The sequence below is a fragment of the Xyrauchen texanus genome, chromosome 15, assembly GCF_025860055.1.
Source record: "Xyrauchen texanus isolate HMW12.3.18 chromosome 15, RBS_HiC_50CHRs, whole genome shotgun sequence".
Lineage (NCBI taxonomy): Eukaryota > Metazoa > Chordata > Actinopteri > Cypriniformes > Catostomidae > Xyrauchen > Xyrauchen texanus.
In genome coordinates this window covers 18,808,525-18,822,947 of record NC_068290.1, presented here as the reverse complement: position 1 = coordinate 18,822,947, position 14,423 = coordinate 18,808,525, and the positions used below count along the sequence as shown (strand labels likewise).

Below are 14,423 nucleotides of genomic sequence, written 5' to 3'. Positions count from 1 at the left end.
TTCAATATAAGTATATTTTGACTTTACTGCACTGGCAGATGAATAAACAAGTGAAAAAATACACTTCTATACAAAATTAACTGAAAGCAAGTCTTAATATATTATATGTTGTTTCAGGTGAATATATCTTGTTAAGGATTTTTAGATATTTTTAAATGAAAAACAAGACAAAACACTTGATTACAATATGATTTTTTGCAGTGAATAATTTTTTACTGAATTAAACTTAATACAAATATTTGTTTTCCCTTTAATTCAATGAATGTAAATTAGGTATTTTTAAAAAGATAATTTTTGTCCTTTTTATTATTAGTAAGCATGTTTATTACAACCTTTTTTTTTTCTTCGCGATTTTATCCTCAATTTGGAATGCACCGTTCCCAATGCACTTTAGTCCTCAAGGTTGCGTAGTGAGTGACTCTCCTCAATCTGGATGGCAGAGGATGAATCTCAGTTGCCTCCGCATCCGAGACATCAACTCGTGCATCTTATCACGTGGCTTGTTGAGTGTGTTACCGTGGAGACATGGCGCGTGTGGAGGCTTCACGCCATCCACCGCGGAATCTCACCATGTGCCCCACCGAGAGCGATCCACATTATAACGACCACGAGAAGGTTATCCCATGTGATTCTACCCTCCAAAGCAACTGGGCCATTTGGTTGCTTAGGAAACCTGGCTGGAGTCACTCAGCACGCCCTGAGATTCGAACCCGCAAATTCCAAGGGTGGTAGTCAGCATCTTTATTCACTGAGCTACCCAAGCCCCCGTTTATTACAACCTTTCAAGTCAAAGTAGAAGCTGAATATTCGGTTTAGAGCTAATGATTAATCATCGCAATAATCAGCTGAATAGTTGAATAATCATTACGTTACTCAATTATCAAAATAATTGTTAGTTGCAGCCCTATTCAGAAGACATTCATTGATCGAGTGGAGTCGTGTATTTCTATTTATGCTGCCTAATTTATCCTTTTGGACCATCAAACGGCCAGCAGCCTCATGCCACCCATTAAGTTTAATTGTATGGACATACAGAGCTGAAGTGTGCGTATAAAAATCTTAATTTTGGTTATGTTTAAGAATGAAAGACAAACACATCTGGGATGGCTTAAAGGTGAGTAAATCATGAGAGAATTATAATTTTGGGTGAACTAATCATTTAAAGAGATAGTTCACCAAAAATGAAAATGCTCTCATCATTTACTCACTTTCATGCCATCCCAGATGTGTATGACTTTGTTTCTTCTGCTGAACACAAACAAATATCTCAGCTCTGAGGTACTCACATTGCAAGTGAATGGGTACCAACATTTTGAAGCTCCAAAATGCATGTAAAAGCAGCATTAAAGTAATCCATATGACTCCAGTTAAATCCATGTCTTAAGAAGTGATATAATATGTGTGGGTGAGAAAGAGGTCAATATTTAAGTCCTTTTTACAATAAATTCTCCTCCCTGCCCAGTAGGTGGCGATATGCATGAAGAATGAGGTATTTTTAAATACCTCATTTTTCTAAAAAAACGTAGTGTTCAGCAGAAGAAAGAACGTCATACACATCTGGGATGGCATGAGGGTGAGTAAATGATGAGAGAATTTCCATTTTTGGGTGAGCTATCCCTTTAATGCTACTTGAGGTTAACAATGTTAATTTGGTCACTGTAGGGCAGCCAGAGCTTTTAACAAAATTCACTTGTGCAAACTCCCGACATTATGTTAACATACTGTAGTAAATTCAGTCTAATATCTCTATGATAAGATGCCTTTTGACTAGTCTACTAGACAGGGAAATGTGTAACTAAATTAACAATCAGTTAATATTGGTTCTAAATTTTGATTATCAGACATGTAAACATAAAAATAATCAGTATCTCTATTGTTGTAAAAATAAAAAAATCAGCATCTTAGACCAAGACTACTTCATTTTTAAGAAGCCTTGTCAAGTCAGTTTGATTGTGTGGATTGGGTGAAGAGTATTTCTTTTGAGATTTTTCCATTAGAATTACATAAAATTAACGCTACCTACTGTAAGAACCAATCTTCACTGCTCACATCATGTTGAATCATAAATCACAACATAAGCGAAACTACAGTATGATAAGGCTATATCAAACTCGACCACACACTATATAGAGACAGTGAGCTACATGTTTTTATCTCTCTACCTCCTGAAAGGAGATTCCTCATGCAGAGTTCATGCATAAAGCATTCTTGACAGTGCCTTAATGAAAATCATCTTCACCAGTGCCTGTAACGGGACCCAGATGAGTCAGAATTCTATTCCTGGCAAATTCGATACAAGCATCAGTCATCATGAAAAACACAAAACAACAGCACGCAGAATGAAGACAGCAATAAATCAAAGCCACTGCGCTTCACCGCCATTTTCGAAAACACGATTGTGAGCATCAAAGCAATACAGCCCACTTATCGCCCTCTCACTTCAAACTGCCCTAACCTTGCCCAAGCACACACATTCAGAAGGGATTTGGGGTGGTGGGGAGGGGAGGGGAAGGGGGTGAGAGATGGTTGCCGGGTGCTCTGTGAGTTTGTTGCCGGGCCGACAGCAGGCCTCTTCACACGGGTACTCACTGATAGCCTATAGCTCTGCATCATTTTATCAAACTCCTCATCTATCTTTTTGTACTTCTCCTCTGTGTGAGGTGTGAGGGAGAATGGCTCCTCTGGGTCTGGACTCTCTGAATCCCGATGCTCTTTCTTGTTCAGAGCCTTTGTTTATTGCCCACAGAGGACAGGAGAGAGGGAGAGAAAGAAAGAGAAGGAGGGAGGTTAGAATGTCAAGGTCAAGAACAATACTCACTCCGTAGCGTTTGAAGAGGATGTCCAGCTCCTCGCTCTTGCGATATTTGTCCTCCTGTAATGGACTTTGGTCGATTGAATCGTCCCCGTCGGGCTCTGGACTGTTGCAACCATTAAAGCCTTTCTTTCTCAATGTCTTAATGCGTTCAAAACAGGAGAAGAGAGAGAGAGGAGCACATATCACATTTAGAAACACAAAATGCATCACTGATTTAATAAAGGTGCACTCAGTAATTTTTGTTAATTTTGCATTGGCCAAAATTGCGGTTTTCATGGTCTTTATACTGACACCTAGTAGTGTGGATGCAGTATAATGCTAAAGCAATCATTTTCGATTATCAATGCCCTTAGAAATACATTATGTGTAGTCCGTCATGATTAATACAGTATATTATTTAAGCAATAGCATCCGATAATGGGGGGGTTATCAAAATAAAACGAGTTGTGTTCGACTGGCCATGTAATTTCAACATAGCAGCCCCAATGAGGGTAATTGATTTAAAAAAATAAATAAAAGTACTATTCATTTCTTTAGGGGTTAAACATTTTTAATGTGGAAAAAAATGACAGAGTGCAAGTTTAGTCCTACAGCGTAATGTGTGACAAATAAACCAAGAACTCAATTAACACTGTAAATAAGCAAAATGTTTCATGATGGTGTGAAGAGGCTAAATTCGATTTTACACCATGACTTGGAACACGATGAAAATGTGCAGCCCACAGACAACCGTGGGCTGGAAAATAAGTTAGAAGAGGCTGAAAAGAGAGTTGTGGATTTGAATCTCAGTCCGTCTGTTTCAGCTTGAAAACAGCTTGGGTCGTCTTTTTTTGTGAGAAGATTTACCAAACAAGCTTTTCTCTAAGTAGCTTTGCGGGGGGTATCAAGACCCGTTTTCTGTACAGCTTTCTCCCTCTCACAGAGGTCATACTGCCATAAGAGATTTGCACATGAAATATAGCACAACACAAACTGATCTGAAGCAATAAAGATCAACATGGTCTCATATGTGGATCATTAACACTTATGCCATTACAATTAACTAGAATTATGATATTTTGTAAAGAACTTATGAGTGGTGCTTGCCTGTGCAAACTTGGCACCACAGTACAAGAGCGTTGCTACGCAGTTGTTCAAGTGTTCGGAGTGGTTTTAACACATTGCTCTGCAGCTGTTAGAATGTTTTAGGTGGCTGCATACTGGCCCAAGTCGAAAAGGTCACCCCAAGTGTCTTATAATATTCTGGTCCCTAGATATGGCGTGGGTACCTTTTTTAATGCAAGTCATGTTAACATGATTTTAGAGTGATAAAATCACTTACTAACCTTATCTGTGTAAAATTACTTCAAATATTACAACTTTTTTGTCATGACAACAAACCCTATAATCCAGATAAGGTTAGTAAGCAATTGTATCACACTAAAATCATGTTAAAATGTATAATGTTTAAGTCTTGTGGCTATAATTTTGAAACAATGTGTATGTAACGCAGTTCAATGGAAAGGAGGAGGCGAGAACCGGCTTGGCAATATAAATAATATTTTAATGATAAACTTAAACAAAAGACACACACACGACGGACATGTCTGTAAATGATCTCTCTCTCCCGCACCATCCTCCGCAGTGGGCCTTTATCCCACTCGGGGGCTTGATTAGCCTGATAAGGGACCGGGTGTGTACAATCATGACCTGGCGTTGCCCTCAGCCCTGCAACAGTGTATTTTAACATTTATGGACTGGCCCCATTCAGTTCCATTGTAAGTGCCTTATTGTAACCATATTTATATTATGGTTTTATCCTATATTTTCTTGTTATCATAGTTTACTTTTTTTAAATAAAAAATCGATACGTTTAAATTAGTTTTTTTGATAATCAACATTATGCCACAAATAATGTTGCTTGAGCACAACTTTTATTAAATCCAAAACGTGTCTTTAAAGAGATAGTTCACCCAAAAATTTTTATTCTCTCATCATTTACTTCCGTCATGCCATCACAGATGTGTATGGCTTTCTTTTTTCTGCAGAACACAAATTAAGATTTTTAGAAGAATACTTCAGGTCTGTTGGTCCTTATAATGCAAGTGAATGGGTACCAAAATGTTTAAGCTCCAAAAAGCATATAAAAGCAGAATAAAAGTAATCCAGTGGTTAAGTCTATGTATTTAGAAGCGATATGATAGGTGTGGGTGAGAAACTGGTCAATATTGAAGTTCTTTTTTACTATAAATTCTCCTCCCTGCCTAGTAGGTGGTGATTTGCACGAATAATGCAAATCCTCTTAATCAAAAGAAGAATGTGATAGTGAAGATTTATATTAAAAAAGGACTTAAATATTGATCTGTTTCTCACCATCACTTCTCATACAGCTTCTGAAGATATGGATTTAACCACTGGAGTCAAATAGATTATGTGCATGCTGTTTTAATATGCTTTTTGGACCTTAAAATTTCTGATCACCATTTACTTGCATTGTATGGAAATACAGACCTGAGATATACTTCTAAACACTTCATTTGTGTTAAGCAGAAGAATTAAAGTCTTACACATCTAGGATGGCATGAGGGTGAGTAAATTATGAGAGAATTTTCATTTTTGGGTGAATGATTGTCCGTCGGACAAACTGTGGTTCGAGATTTTAATAAACCCTAAGTATGAGCAACAGAAATAACGGGTGCCTTAGCAAGCATGATGATCTGATGCAAGAATGACAGATGAAAGAAGAATTAACATCCCAACCATTTGAACTAGCTCCTCTGATAGTTTATACATGACACACTCTCGTGCAAACACAGTGAGGAGTGGGTCAGCTGATCAGCTTGTCTCAGAGTCTGCGCCATCTGTTCACCTGTCCCTGTATTTCTCTGCCTGCTGTCTCTCTTTTATGGGGCGGGTGCTTGTTAGTGTTGCCAAGGGAAGATTCCCCTGCAGAGCTCTGCTGCCTCTGACTGGTTAACCTCGTTCTGTTGTGCCCCTCCCCCTGCAACCGCCCTCTGTCCTCCAACATGCTCCTTTTTTCTAACTTCCCTTTAATGTCTTTACGTTATTTCACCAGTTTAACCCTTCAACCTTCACTTACTTTCTTCTTTTAATGTTCCACAGTGCACATTTCTTGTCTATTCACCAATGTCCTCACATTATTACTGTCTTTATGTGTTCCTTCCCTTATTGTCCTTTTCTAATCCAGCAATACTCTCCTTCTTCCATGACTTCCTGAGCTGACTCATTCCTGTATTTTCTTTTCAAACTCCCACTTCCAGTGTAACATGGATGCAAACAAATGTTCAAGATGTACTTTTATTTTTGCTACCAAAAAAGTAAAAGTAAAAAGGAATAGCTTAACCACTATGACTATTCTGTCATCATTTACTCACCCTCATGTGTTCCAAACCTGTATGACTTTCTTTCTTCCATGGAACACAAAAGGAGATGTTAGGCAGGACAAAAGATTTAAAAGTTTAGAAGAACAACAACATTACTCATATGGGTAAGTGAATGATGACAAACTTTTTTTTTTTTGGATGAACTGTACCTTTAAGAATCTGACAAATTAAATAAATATTGGGCCTATGGTGATTTTGACCCTGCTATGTACACATACTCTCTCTTCCTCTTTTCTCTCTTTAGTGTTTGGCAGTGTGCTCAAGTGTGCGCTGATGTCTATACAAGCAGAATGTAATGTCAACTCCCATTTGCAACATGTAAGGCGTAGAAGGCTGCAACCCCCTCTGGCCATCCCTTGAGAACATGCTTAAAGCCGCTTCACTGCAGCCTGCCGGCTTACATGCTAGCGTCCAGATACACCCATCTGACAGCTTAAGGCCCCTGTGAACCCTCCACCCCTCCTACTTATCCCTCAATCCCCATTCCTCCTTTAAAGGCTGCATGTCTACCATTATCAGGGCCAGCCTGACTATAACTCATACATGAGGCTAATGGAGTCATTTTAACAGCTGATCTGGGCTGATAGCCCACGGCTCAGCCCACTGTGGAGGCGGATCTGAGAGAATAAGCTGGAGTGTATCAACTCGATATCTAGGAGGGTTTAGCTGGTGTCCAGCACACACAGCTTTCACATCTCTTAAAAGGAGAGGTTAAGAGTTTGCACTCATTTTAACATGAGCTGTCGATATTATTAGTACTTATATGTAAAGTGCATAATTTTTGTGTGTAAATACTTTCTCCTATGGCAGCTTAAAGGGATAGTTCTTAAAGGGATAAACTCGTATGACTTTCTTCTGTGGAACATAAAATGAGATGTTAGGCAGAATGACACTGACAGCCTCAGTCACCATTCACTTTAATTGTATGATTTATTATTTTTTTTTAATAGTGCTCCACAGAAGAAAGTTATATGGGTGAGTATGTAAATATAATACAATTATTTTTTAAATGATTTTTGGGGTGAACTACGCATTTAAAATGCAGAAAGACAACTATAAATAAGTGCAATTTTTTTTGTTCATGCTAGTGGCAAAGAAATTATGGACTTCCCCTTTAGCTTTTTCCAGCTCAATATGCCAATTAAAACACTGCATTAGGCCTGTAATGATTATTAAATAATTGTCTGATCACGGTTACTTGATCTAACAGCAGTTAGATAAACGTGATTATTTTGCTCTTCAAATTCCAATCACATTTTAATGCCAAATAAGGAATTTTAAGTGAATATATAAATAGAATTAATAGCAAGTTTGTGTATCATTCAGTTGAACTCTGAGCTTCACTGAGCCCGAACCACAGATGCCATCCAGAGCAGCACCTGTCCTTCTCTGATGTGCATACCATCATTCATGTATAGTCAGGAAATTAATAATGTGAAAAATGTCTATTGCAATTAGATATTTTTTTTGTTGTTTTTTTTCAGAACTTCTTAAACTACAGAGTTCTCATCAAAAAATCCTCCACGTGCAACAATAACAGCTTTGCAGATCCTTGGCATTCTAGCTGTCAGTTTGTCCAGATATTCGGGTGACATTTCACCCCATGCTTCCTTTTGCACTTGCCATAAATGTCTTGTCGGGCACTTCTCATGCACCTTACAGTCTAGCTGATCCCACAAAAGCTCAATGGGGTTAAGATCCATAACACTCTTTTCCAATAATCTGTTGTCTAATGTCTGTTTCTTTGTCCACTCTAACATTTTCTTTTATTTTTGTTTTTCAAAAGTGGCTTTTTCTTTGCAAATCTTCCCATAAGGCCTGCACCCCAGAGTCTTCTCTTTTCTGTTGTACATGAAACTGGTGTTGAGTGGGTAGAATTCAATGAAGCTGTCAGCTGAGGACATGTGAGGCATCTATTTCTATAACTAGAGACTCTGATGTACTTATCCTCTTGTTTAGTTGTACATCTGGGCTTCCACATCTCTTTCTGTCCTTGTTAGAGCCAGTTGTCCTTTGTCTTTGAAGACTGTAATGTACACCTTTGTATTTTCTTTGGCAATTTCAAGCATTGTATAGTCTTCATTCCTCAAAACAACTATTGACTTACGAGTTTCTAGAGAAAGCTCTCTCTTTTTTTTGTTGCTATTTTGCTAATATTGACCTTAAGACATGCCAGTCTATTGCATAATGTGGCAACTCAAAACAACCACAAAGACAATGTTAAGGTTCATTTAATGAAACAAATAGCTTTCAGCAGTGTTTGATATAATGGCAAGTGATTGTCTAGTACTCAAGAATAAGGTGTTTGAGTGATGGCTGCTGGAAATGGGGTCTGTCTAGATTTTATCAAAAATGACTTTTTTCAAATAGTGATGGTGCTGTTTTTTTACATCAGTAATGTCCTAACTGTACTTTGTGATCAGTTGAATGCCACTTTGGTGAATTAATGTACCAATTTCCTTCAGAAACAGCTAAATCTGTACATTATTCCAAACATTTGGCCGCCAATGTGTGTATACATACATACATACATACATACATATATGTATATATGTACGTATGTATGTATGTATGTATGTATGTATGTATGTATGTATGTATGTATGTATGTATATATATAAGTTTGTATACACTTTGGTTGAAGTAATTAAAAAAAAATTTTTAACCACTCCACAGATTTAATATTAGCAAACTATAGTTTTGGCAAGTAATTTAGGACATCTACTTTGTGCATGACACAAGTCATTTTTCCATCAATTGTTTACAGACAGATTGTTTCACTTTTAATTGACTATATCACAATTCCAGTGTGTCAGAAGTTTACATACATTAAGTTAACTGTGCCTTTAAGCAGCTTGGAAAATTCCAGAAAATGATGTCCCTATTTTATTATTTATATATTTTAAGTAAAATACACTGGCAGCCAAAAGTTTTGAATAATGTACAGATTTTGCTGTTTCGGAAGGAAATTGGTACTATAATTCATCAAAGTGGCAGATTTGGGTGAATTCAAAACTTTTGCAATTCAAAAAATATTAATTGTGAAAGCCCTAAAAGAGACTATTAATCATCATAGCCCTAAAACAGACAATTAATCGTCATAATCACAATTATTTGTTTGACAATTAATTGTCAGATACATTTTATAATCGTGACAGCCCTACTCTGTATTAAAGTACGAATTTTACTCTGGGCTCTAATGCAGTGCTTCCCATCCTTTTTTCTGACATGGCACACTTTTTACGACTAAAATAATTCTACTGCACACCACTATCCCAAATAGGCTAACCATCGTCAATATTTTTCCTTTTCAAGAACTTGTCCATGTTTTCTGTCCGTCTAAGTAGCGTGTTTACTTGTAATGTTTGAAATTCGGCTATGCAAAAAAAAACAAAAAACAACAACATCAAAAAATCAAGTCACATAGGTAGGCTCGCTGTGTGAGGTCACAGGTTGCTAAATGAGTAATGAAAAAAAAAAATGTGCATCTTTTCTAATTGGTAGATTTGTTCTTGCAATGTGACAACAAATTACAGGGATGCAAGCTCATGAGGGCCTTGGTTCACGGCATATTTTCTGGGGATATTTGTTTAAAGGATAAGCTAAAAGCACCAATTCCAGCTATTTTAGTGATTCAATTTATTCAAGTTTACAATTGTGCAGAATTAGCTGCAAAATAAAGAGCAATTTGATGTGGTTTGCATCTGTTTCACAAATTTGTTCAATTTTATTTACTGATTAGTTCAGAGACCCCTTCTGGAAGTGTCACTCGTGGCGACAAATGAGCGTTTTATGTGCTATGAGTGAGTCGTTGAATCATTTTGAGTCTACCAAGAGACTTTATGGTGTTTATGCATTAAAAGGACAAAGAAGATCTATAGTCTACCTTCAGTCTGAGTATTATTTTTCATCCAGAAAGACAACAATAATAGTCTAACAATAGTGAGTTTCAATATCGTCCTTCTCCTTTATTAAAACTTCCATGACTACAAATCTACTGACTTAAGTAAAGAATTATTAACACAAAGCAGATCTATGGTATAATTTTCCTACAGTAGCCTATTTAAACTACTGAGCATGGCTTTTATCAGAAAAGACCATAATAATAAACAAATAATAATAATTAGCATTATATAATAATGCAGTTTCAATAATGTTCTTTCGTCATTGTAAAGCATTTCACATGAATTGAGTCAAGGCGTCAACGCTCCGTTCAACGCCAGCGTCAAGCGCCACATCGCCCTCCACATGACACATGTAGTGTGCCACGGCACAGTGGTTGGGAAACACTGCTCTGATGATGGGATAGCACTATTATGCTGGTCTCAATGTACAGTGGCAGCACATGCTCAAAAGAGGTTAGATGTATATGGCAGGTCTTAAGGGATTCTGCAGAATCTGTCCGACATGGATTACACTGAAGGGAACATACAGGGGGTAGTGAAGGGCGTTTGCCTTCCCCTGTCTTCCTTCATTCATCCGACATATATCAGAGATGCTAGGCATTTTACCACACAGATCTGGAATTATACTCTTCGTATGAAAAAGACTGCCAATAAAAAGGGAAAGAATAGGCTAATGTTTCTACTGTAAGTAAGTGTGTTCTCTTGAACAGCTGTGGGAAACTAGGAAATTTAAAGACAAAAGAACGAAACAAATGTTTTCAGCTGCAGGCAATTTGACTGACCTCAATGAACCTGCAGTGCTACATGACAGTCACAGCCAATCAAAAGATATTTAATGTTTAACATACAATTTTGTGAAGCCTAATTTAGGACCAATGAGCATGACAGAAGCAATAGAAAATAAGTGACTGATAAAATGTCTTCTTGCTCATCTTAGTTGGATAGTACAAAACTCGTTAAGAAGAGTCTGGTAAGGGGGACACAGAATTAGTATTAACATGCACAGATGAATTGTGCACAATAAGACCAGGGACATTTATTAATTAAGTAAATCAGCTCTATTATTTCATATTGTCTTTAAGTCCCCATAGCCTCTTCATCTAAGCTGCATAAGAAATATCTACAGATCTTCATCCTTAAACACCCACTCTTCACCTCTCTCCCTCTCTGTGTTTCTTTCAGTCTCCCCCTCCTTCTCTCCATGTCTCTCTCTCTCTCCTGATTGGGATCTGCAGTCAAGCAGATTAACAAGCTCTGGCAGAAGAAGCAGGCAGCCCCAGACACACACACACACACACACACACACACACACACACACACACACACACACGGGGGAGCGAGGAGATGAGCAAGATGAGAGATGAGAGATACAGCAAAAAAAAAACAAACACAAAAAAAAGAGAAGAAAGTCTGTGCGTAAATATGCATCTGTTCAGTCGTGCATTAGTGTGAAAGCATGCCTGCCTGAATGTGTGTGTGTGTGTGTATATACATTGAGTTGTAGGGTGAATGTGTGCAGTGGCACTTCATAATTAATACAGCACAAATCTCTTTTACTTTTTCATTCTCTTCTTGTTTGTCTTTCTCTCTTGATAGCTCTGTTCCAAAACCTACTGAGCTGCCTTGATGCCTACATCCTAACTATTATGGAACCTCATACTGCAAGTGACTTATTTGAAATGCTCTGCATAGGCAGCAACTCTAAAGCGTTCCTCACGTAAAGCACAAAGGAGACTCTTTATACAATTCAAGAAGCCAAGTTTTTTTTTTCCTGAATGAACTAAAGCACCCAAGGCAAACTAAGCCTGTGTTTATACTACACGTAGCATCGTTTCAAAATTAGGCCACTTCCACATGAATCCATTTTCGTTTGAAAACTCTGTTTTTAGTTTTCTAACATAATAGTTTTTCAAAGTAGGCTATGGTAATGGAGAGAGGTGGAGAAAAACACTGTTCTAGTGAGGTTAAAACACGTAAACGTAGCACAGTTACTGTTTTCAAACGAAACATATTAGTGGACATGGTCTTAGTCCGTTGAGGAAAATAAATAAATCAAGAACGTCACGTCCAAACCACACCCACAATTAGATTTAACTGATTGTCAATGCTCTTCAACTAGCCGAGTTCTCCTAACTCAAGAATTTCAGGGATGAAGCACAACGTCTGTGCATTTTGTCATATTTTTTGGCCAACTTAAAGAAGCCTTTATGCACAGTAAGTAAAATTAGCCTTAAAGATGCAGAACTCTAATAAGCCTAAAAGTACATAGCACACACACATATTAGGTACAATAATTCATTTTTAATTACTGTATTTTCTGAAATAAGTCACAGTATTTTTCATCATCTGAAAGGTCCTGCCACTTACAATCCAAAGCAACTTATTTACATAATATATACCTAATTGACGTTGGCCAATCAAACATGCTGCACATCAAAATGCATATGGTTGCACACAAAAAGTCATAGAGTGTAGTAGCATTTTAAAGTCGCCTATTCAGAGCATTTTGCCTTTACAAAGTACTTTATATAACCAGTTTAAATACTCTGTCATCGTAACATTATTGCTTTAACAAACTCAAGACCATTGTCACACACAACTCCTCACATGCCCACAAAATTACGTTTCATCACACCGGTAGTAAAAACATTCAGTCAGTGAACCGGATAAATAGTGCATAGTAAAGAGGGATGCAAATATCAGACAAATGTCGCTAATGTTAATAAATTAATAAAACAGAACAGGCATGTTGTTTTATTCAGACTAAAAGCTGCTTATTTGTATACAGCATAGAGTTACATAAACAGATGTTAGATGTCATATTTGCCAAGTTTATGTCAAAGAACATTACACACGATTACTTAAAGGGTTAGGTCACCCAAAAATGAAAATTATCCCATCATTGGCTCACCCTCAAGCCATCCTAGTTGTATATGATTTTCTTCTTTCAGCCAAACACAATCAGAGTTATATTAAAAAATATCCTGGCTCTTCCAAGCTTTATAATGGGAGTGAATATTACCTTAGATTTTGAAGCCCAAAAAAGCACATCCATCTATCAAAAAATTAATCCATACGGCTCCAGGGGGTTAATAAAGGCCTTCTGAAGTGAAGCAATGTGTTTTTGTAAGAAAAATATCCATATTTACAACTTTATAAACTTTAATCACTGGCTTCCAGTAACAGTCGTCCACACGTTCACTGGCTTCCTCTATCCTCTCCGCTTTCGCGTTGATCATTTCTCACCGGAGCTTACGCTACGCCTACGTCATACGCCAGAACTCGAGTCTCTCATGAACGCATGGAGGGCCGTTACCTGATGCCAGTGATTATAGTTTATAAAGTTATAAATATGGATATTATTCTTACAAAAGCGCTTCACTTCAGAAAGCATTTATTAACCCCCTGGAGCCATATGGATTACTTTTTTGATGGATGGATGTGCTTTTTTGAGCTTCAAAATCTAAGGTACCATTCATTCCGATTATAAAGCTTGGAAGAGTCAGGATAGAGTTTGGCTGAAAGAAAAAAGTAATATACAACTAGGATGGCTTGAGTTTGAGCAAATTATTTTTGGATGAACTAACCCTTTAAAGCAGGTACTCCCAATTTAAACAAGGCCAAATACTGCATGATACGATGCGAAGATCCTGTGGTTATCTTCACGGAGTGCATTTTGACATGTTGAGTGTCTAATTGGAAATCAGGCAGCTGCTCCCAGGTCTGAATGTCTGCTGCATCCAACCTCTGCCACTGTGACTTATCTGCTGTTTTTGTTCTGTCAACAATGCAATTTTGACCAGGTGCAACTTAATATTCAGGTGCTACTTTATTTCGGGAAAATACGATAAACTGATATTGAAACTTTTTTACTGATACTTTTAGTATTTAATTACATTTATTTATAATTAACATTTCTCTTGCCTCATCCACTATCTTGGATTTTTTGTTACACAATGCTCATTGAAATGCATTCTTGGAACTGCCTTTTTCAGCTCACTAGGTTTTGGAATGGAGTGTTCGACCCTGCTGGGGAGACAGAAACTCTAAGAAGCAGTTAAACATTTTCATACACCTGTACTTAATGACCTACTATATGTTGAGGGGTGAAGATGTGTTTTTCATTGGCTGTAAGGCACATGAATGGTGTTATGAATGGTACTGCCCCCAAAGATATCTCTTATTAGGCCGAAAGCTGGGAACCAAGCACCGGGTCTGCCTCTACTGTCATGCTGCCACTCAATATTACATGAGACAGCTTTCGGCCTTTATACACACACTCACACACAAATTAGCCCAGTCAGCCTTGAGCTGATGTGG

At 37.5% G+C, this 14,423-nt stretch overlaps 1 protein-coding gene across 13 annotated transcripts in view; it reads right to left on the bottom strand.

The window, feature by feature from the left end:
- LOC127655637 (myocyte-specific enhancer factor 2D homolog) overlaps window positions 1-14,423 on the bottom strand; it is a 108,491-nt gene that overhangs the window by 34,947 nt on the left and 59,121 nt on the right. For 9 of the 13 annotated variants that reach the window (XM_052143538.1, XM_052143542.1, XM_052143543.1 and 6 more), the window contains exon 4: window positions 2,590-2,727. The exons of 1 other annotated variant lie outside the window; for it this stretch is intronic. In XM_052143538.1, the coding sequence (XP_051999498.1) occupies window positions 2,590-2,727 (138 nt within the window). Of the gene's footprint in view, window positions 1-2,589; window positions 2,728-2,818; window positions 2,954-14,423 lie in introns of all 13 variants that reach the window. 3 more of the 13 variants (XM_052143537.1, XM_052143545.1, XM_052143547.1) reach the window with 1 other exon arrangement.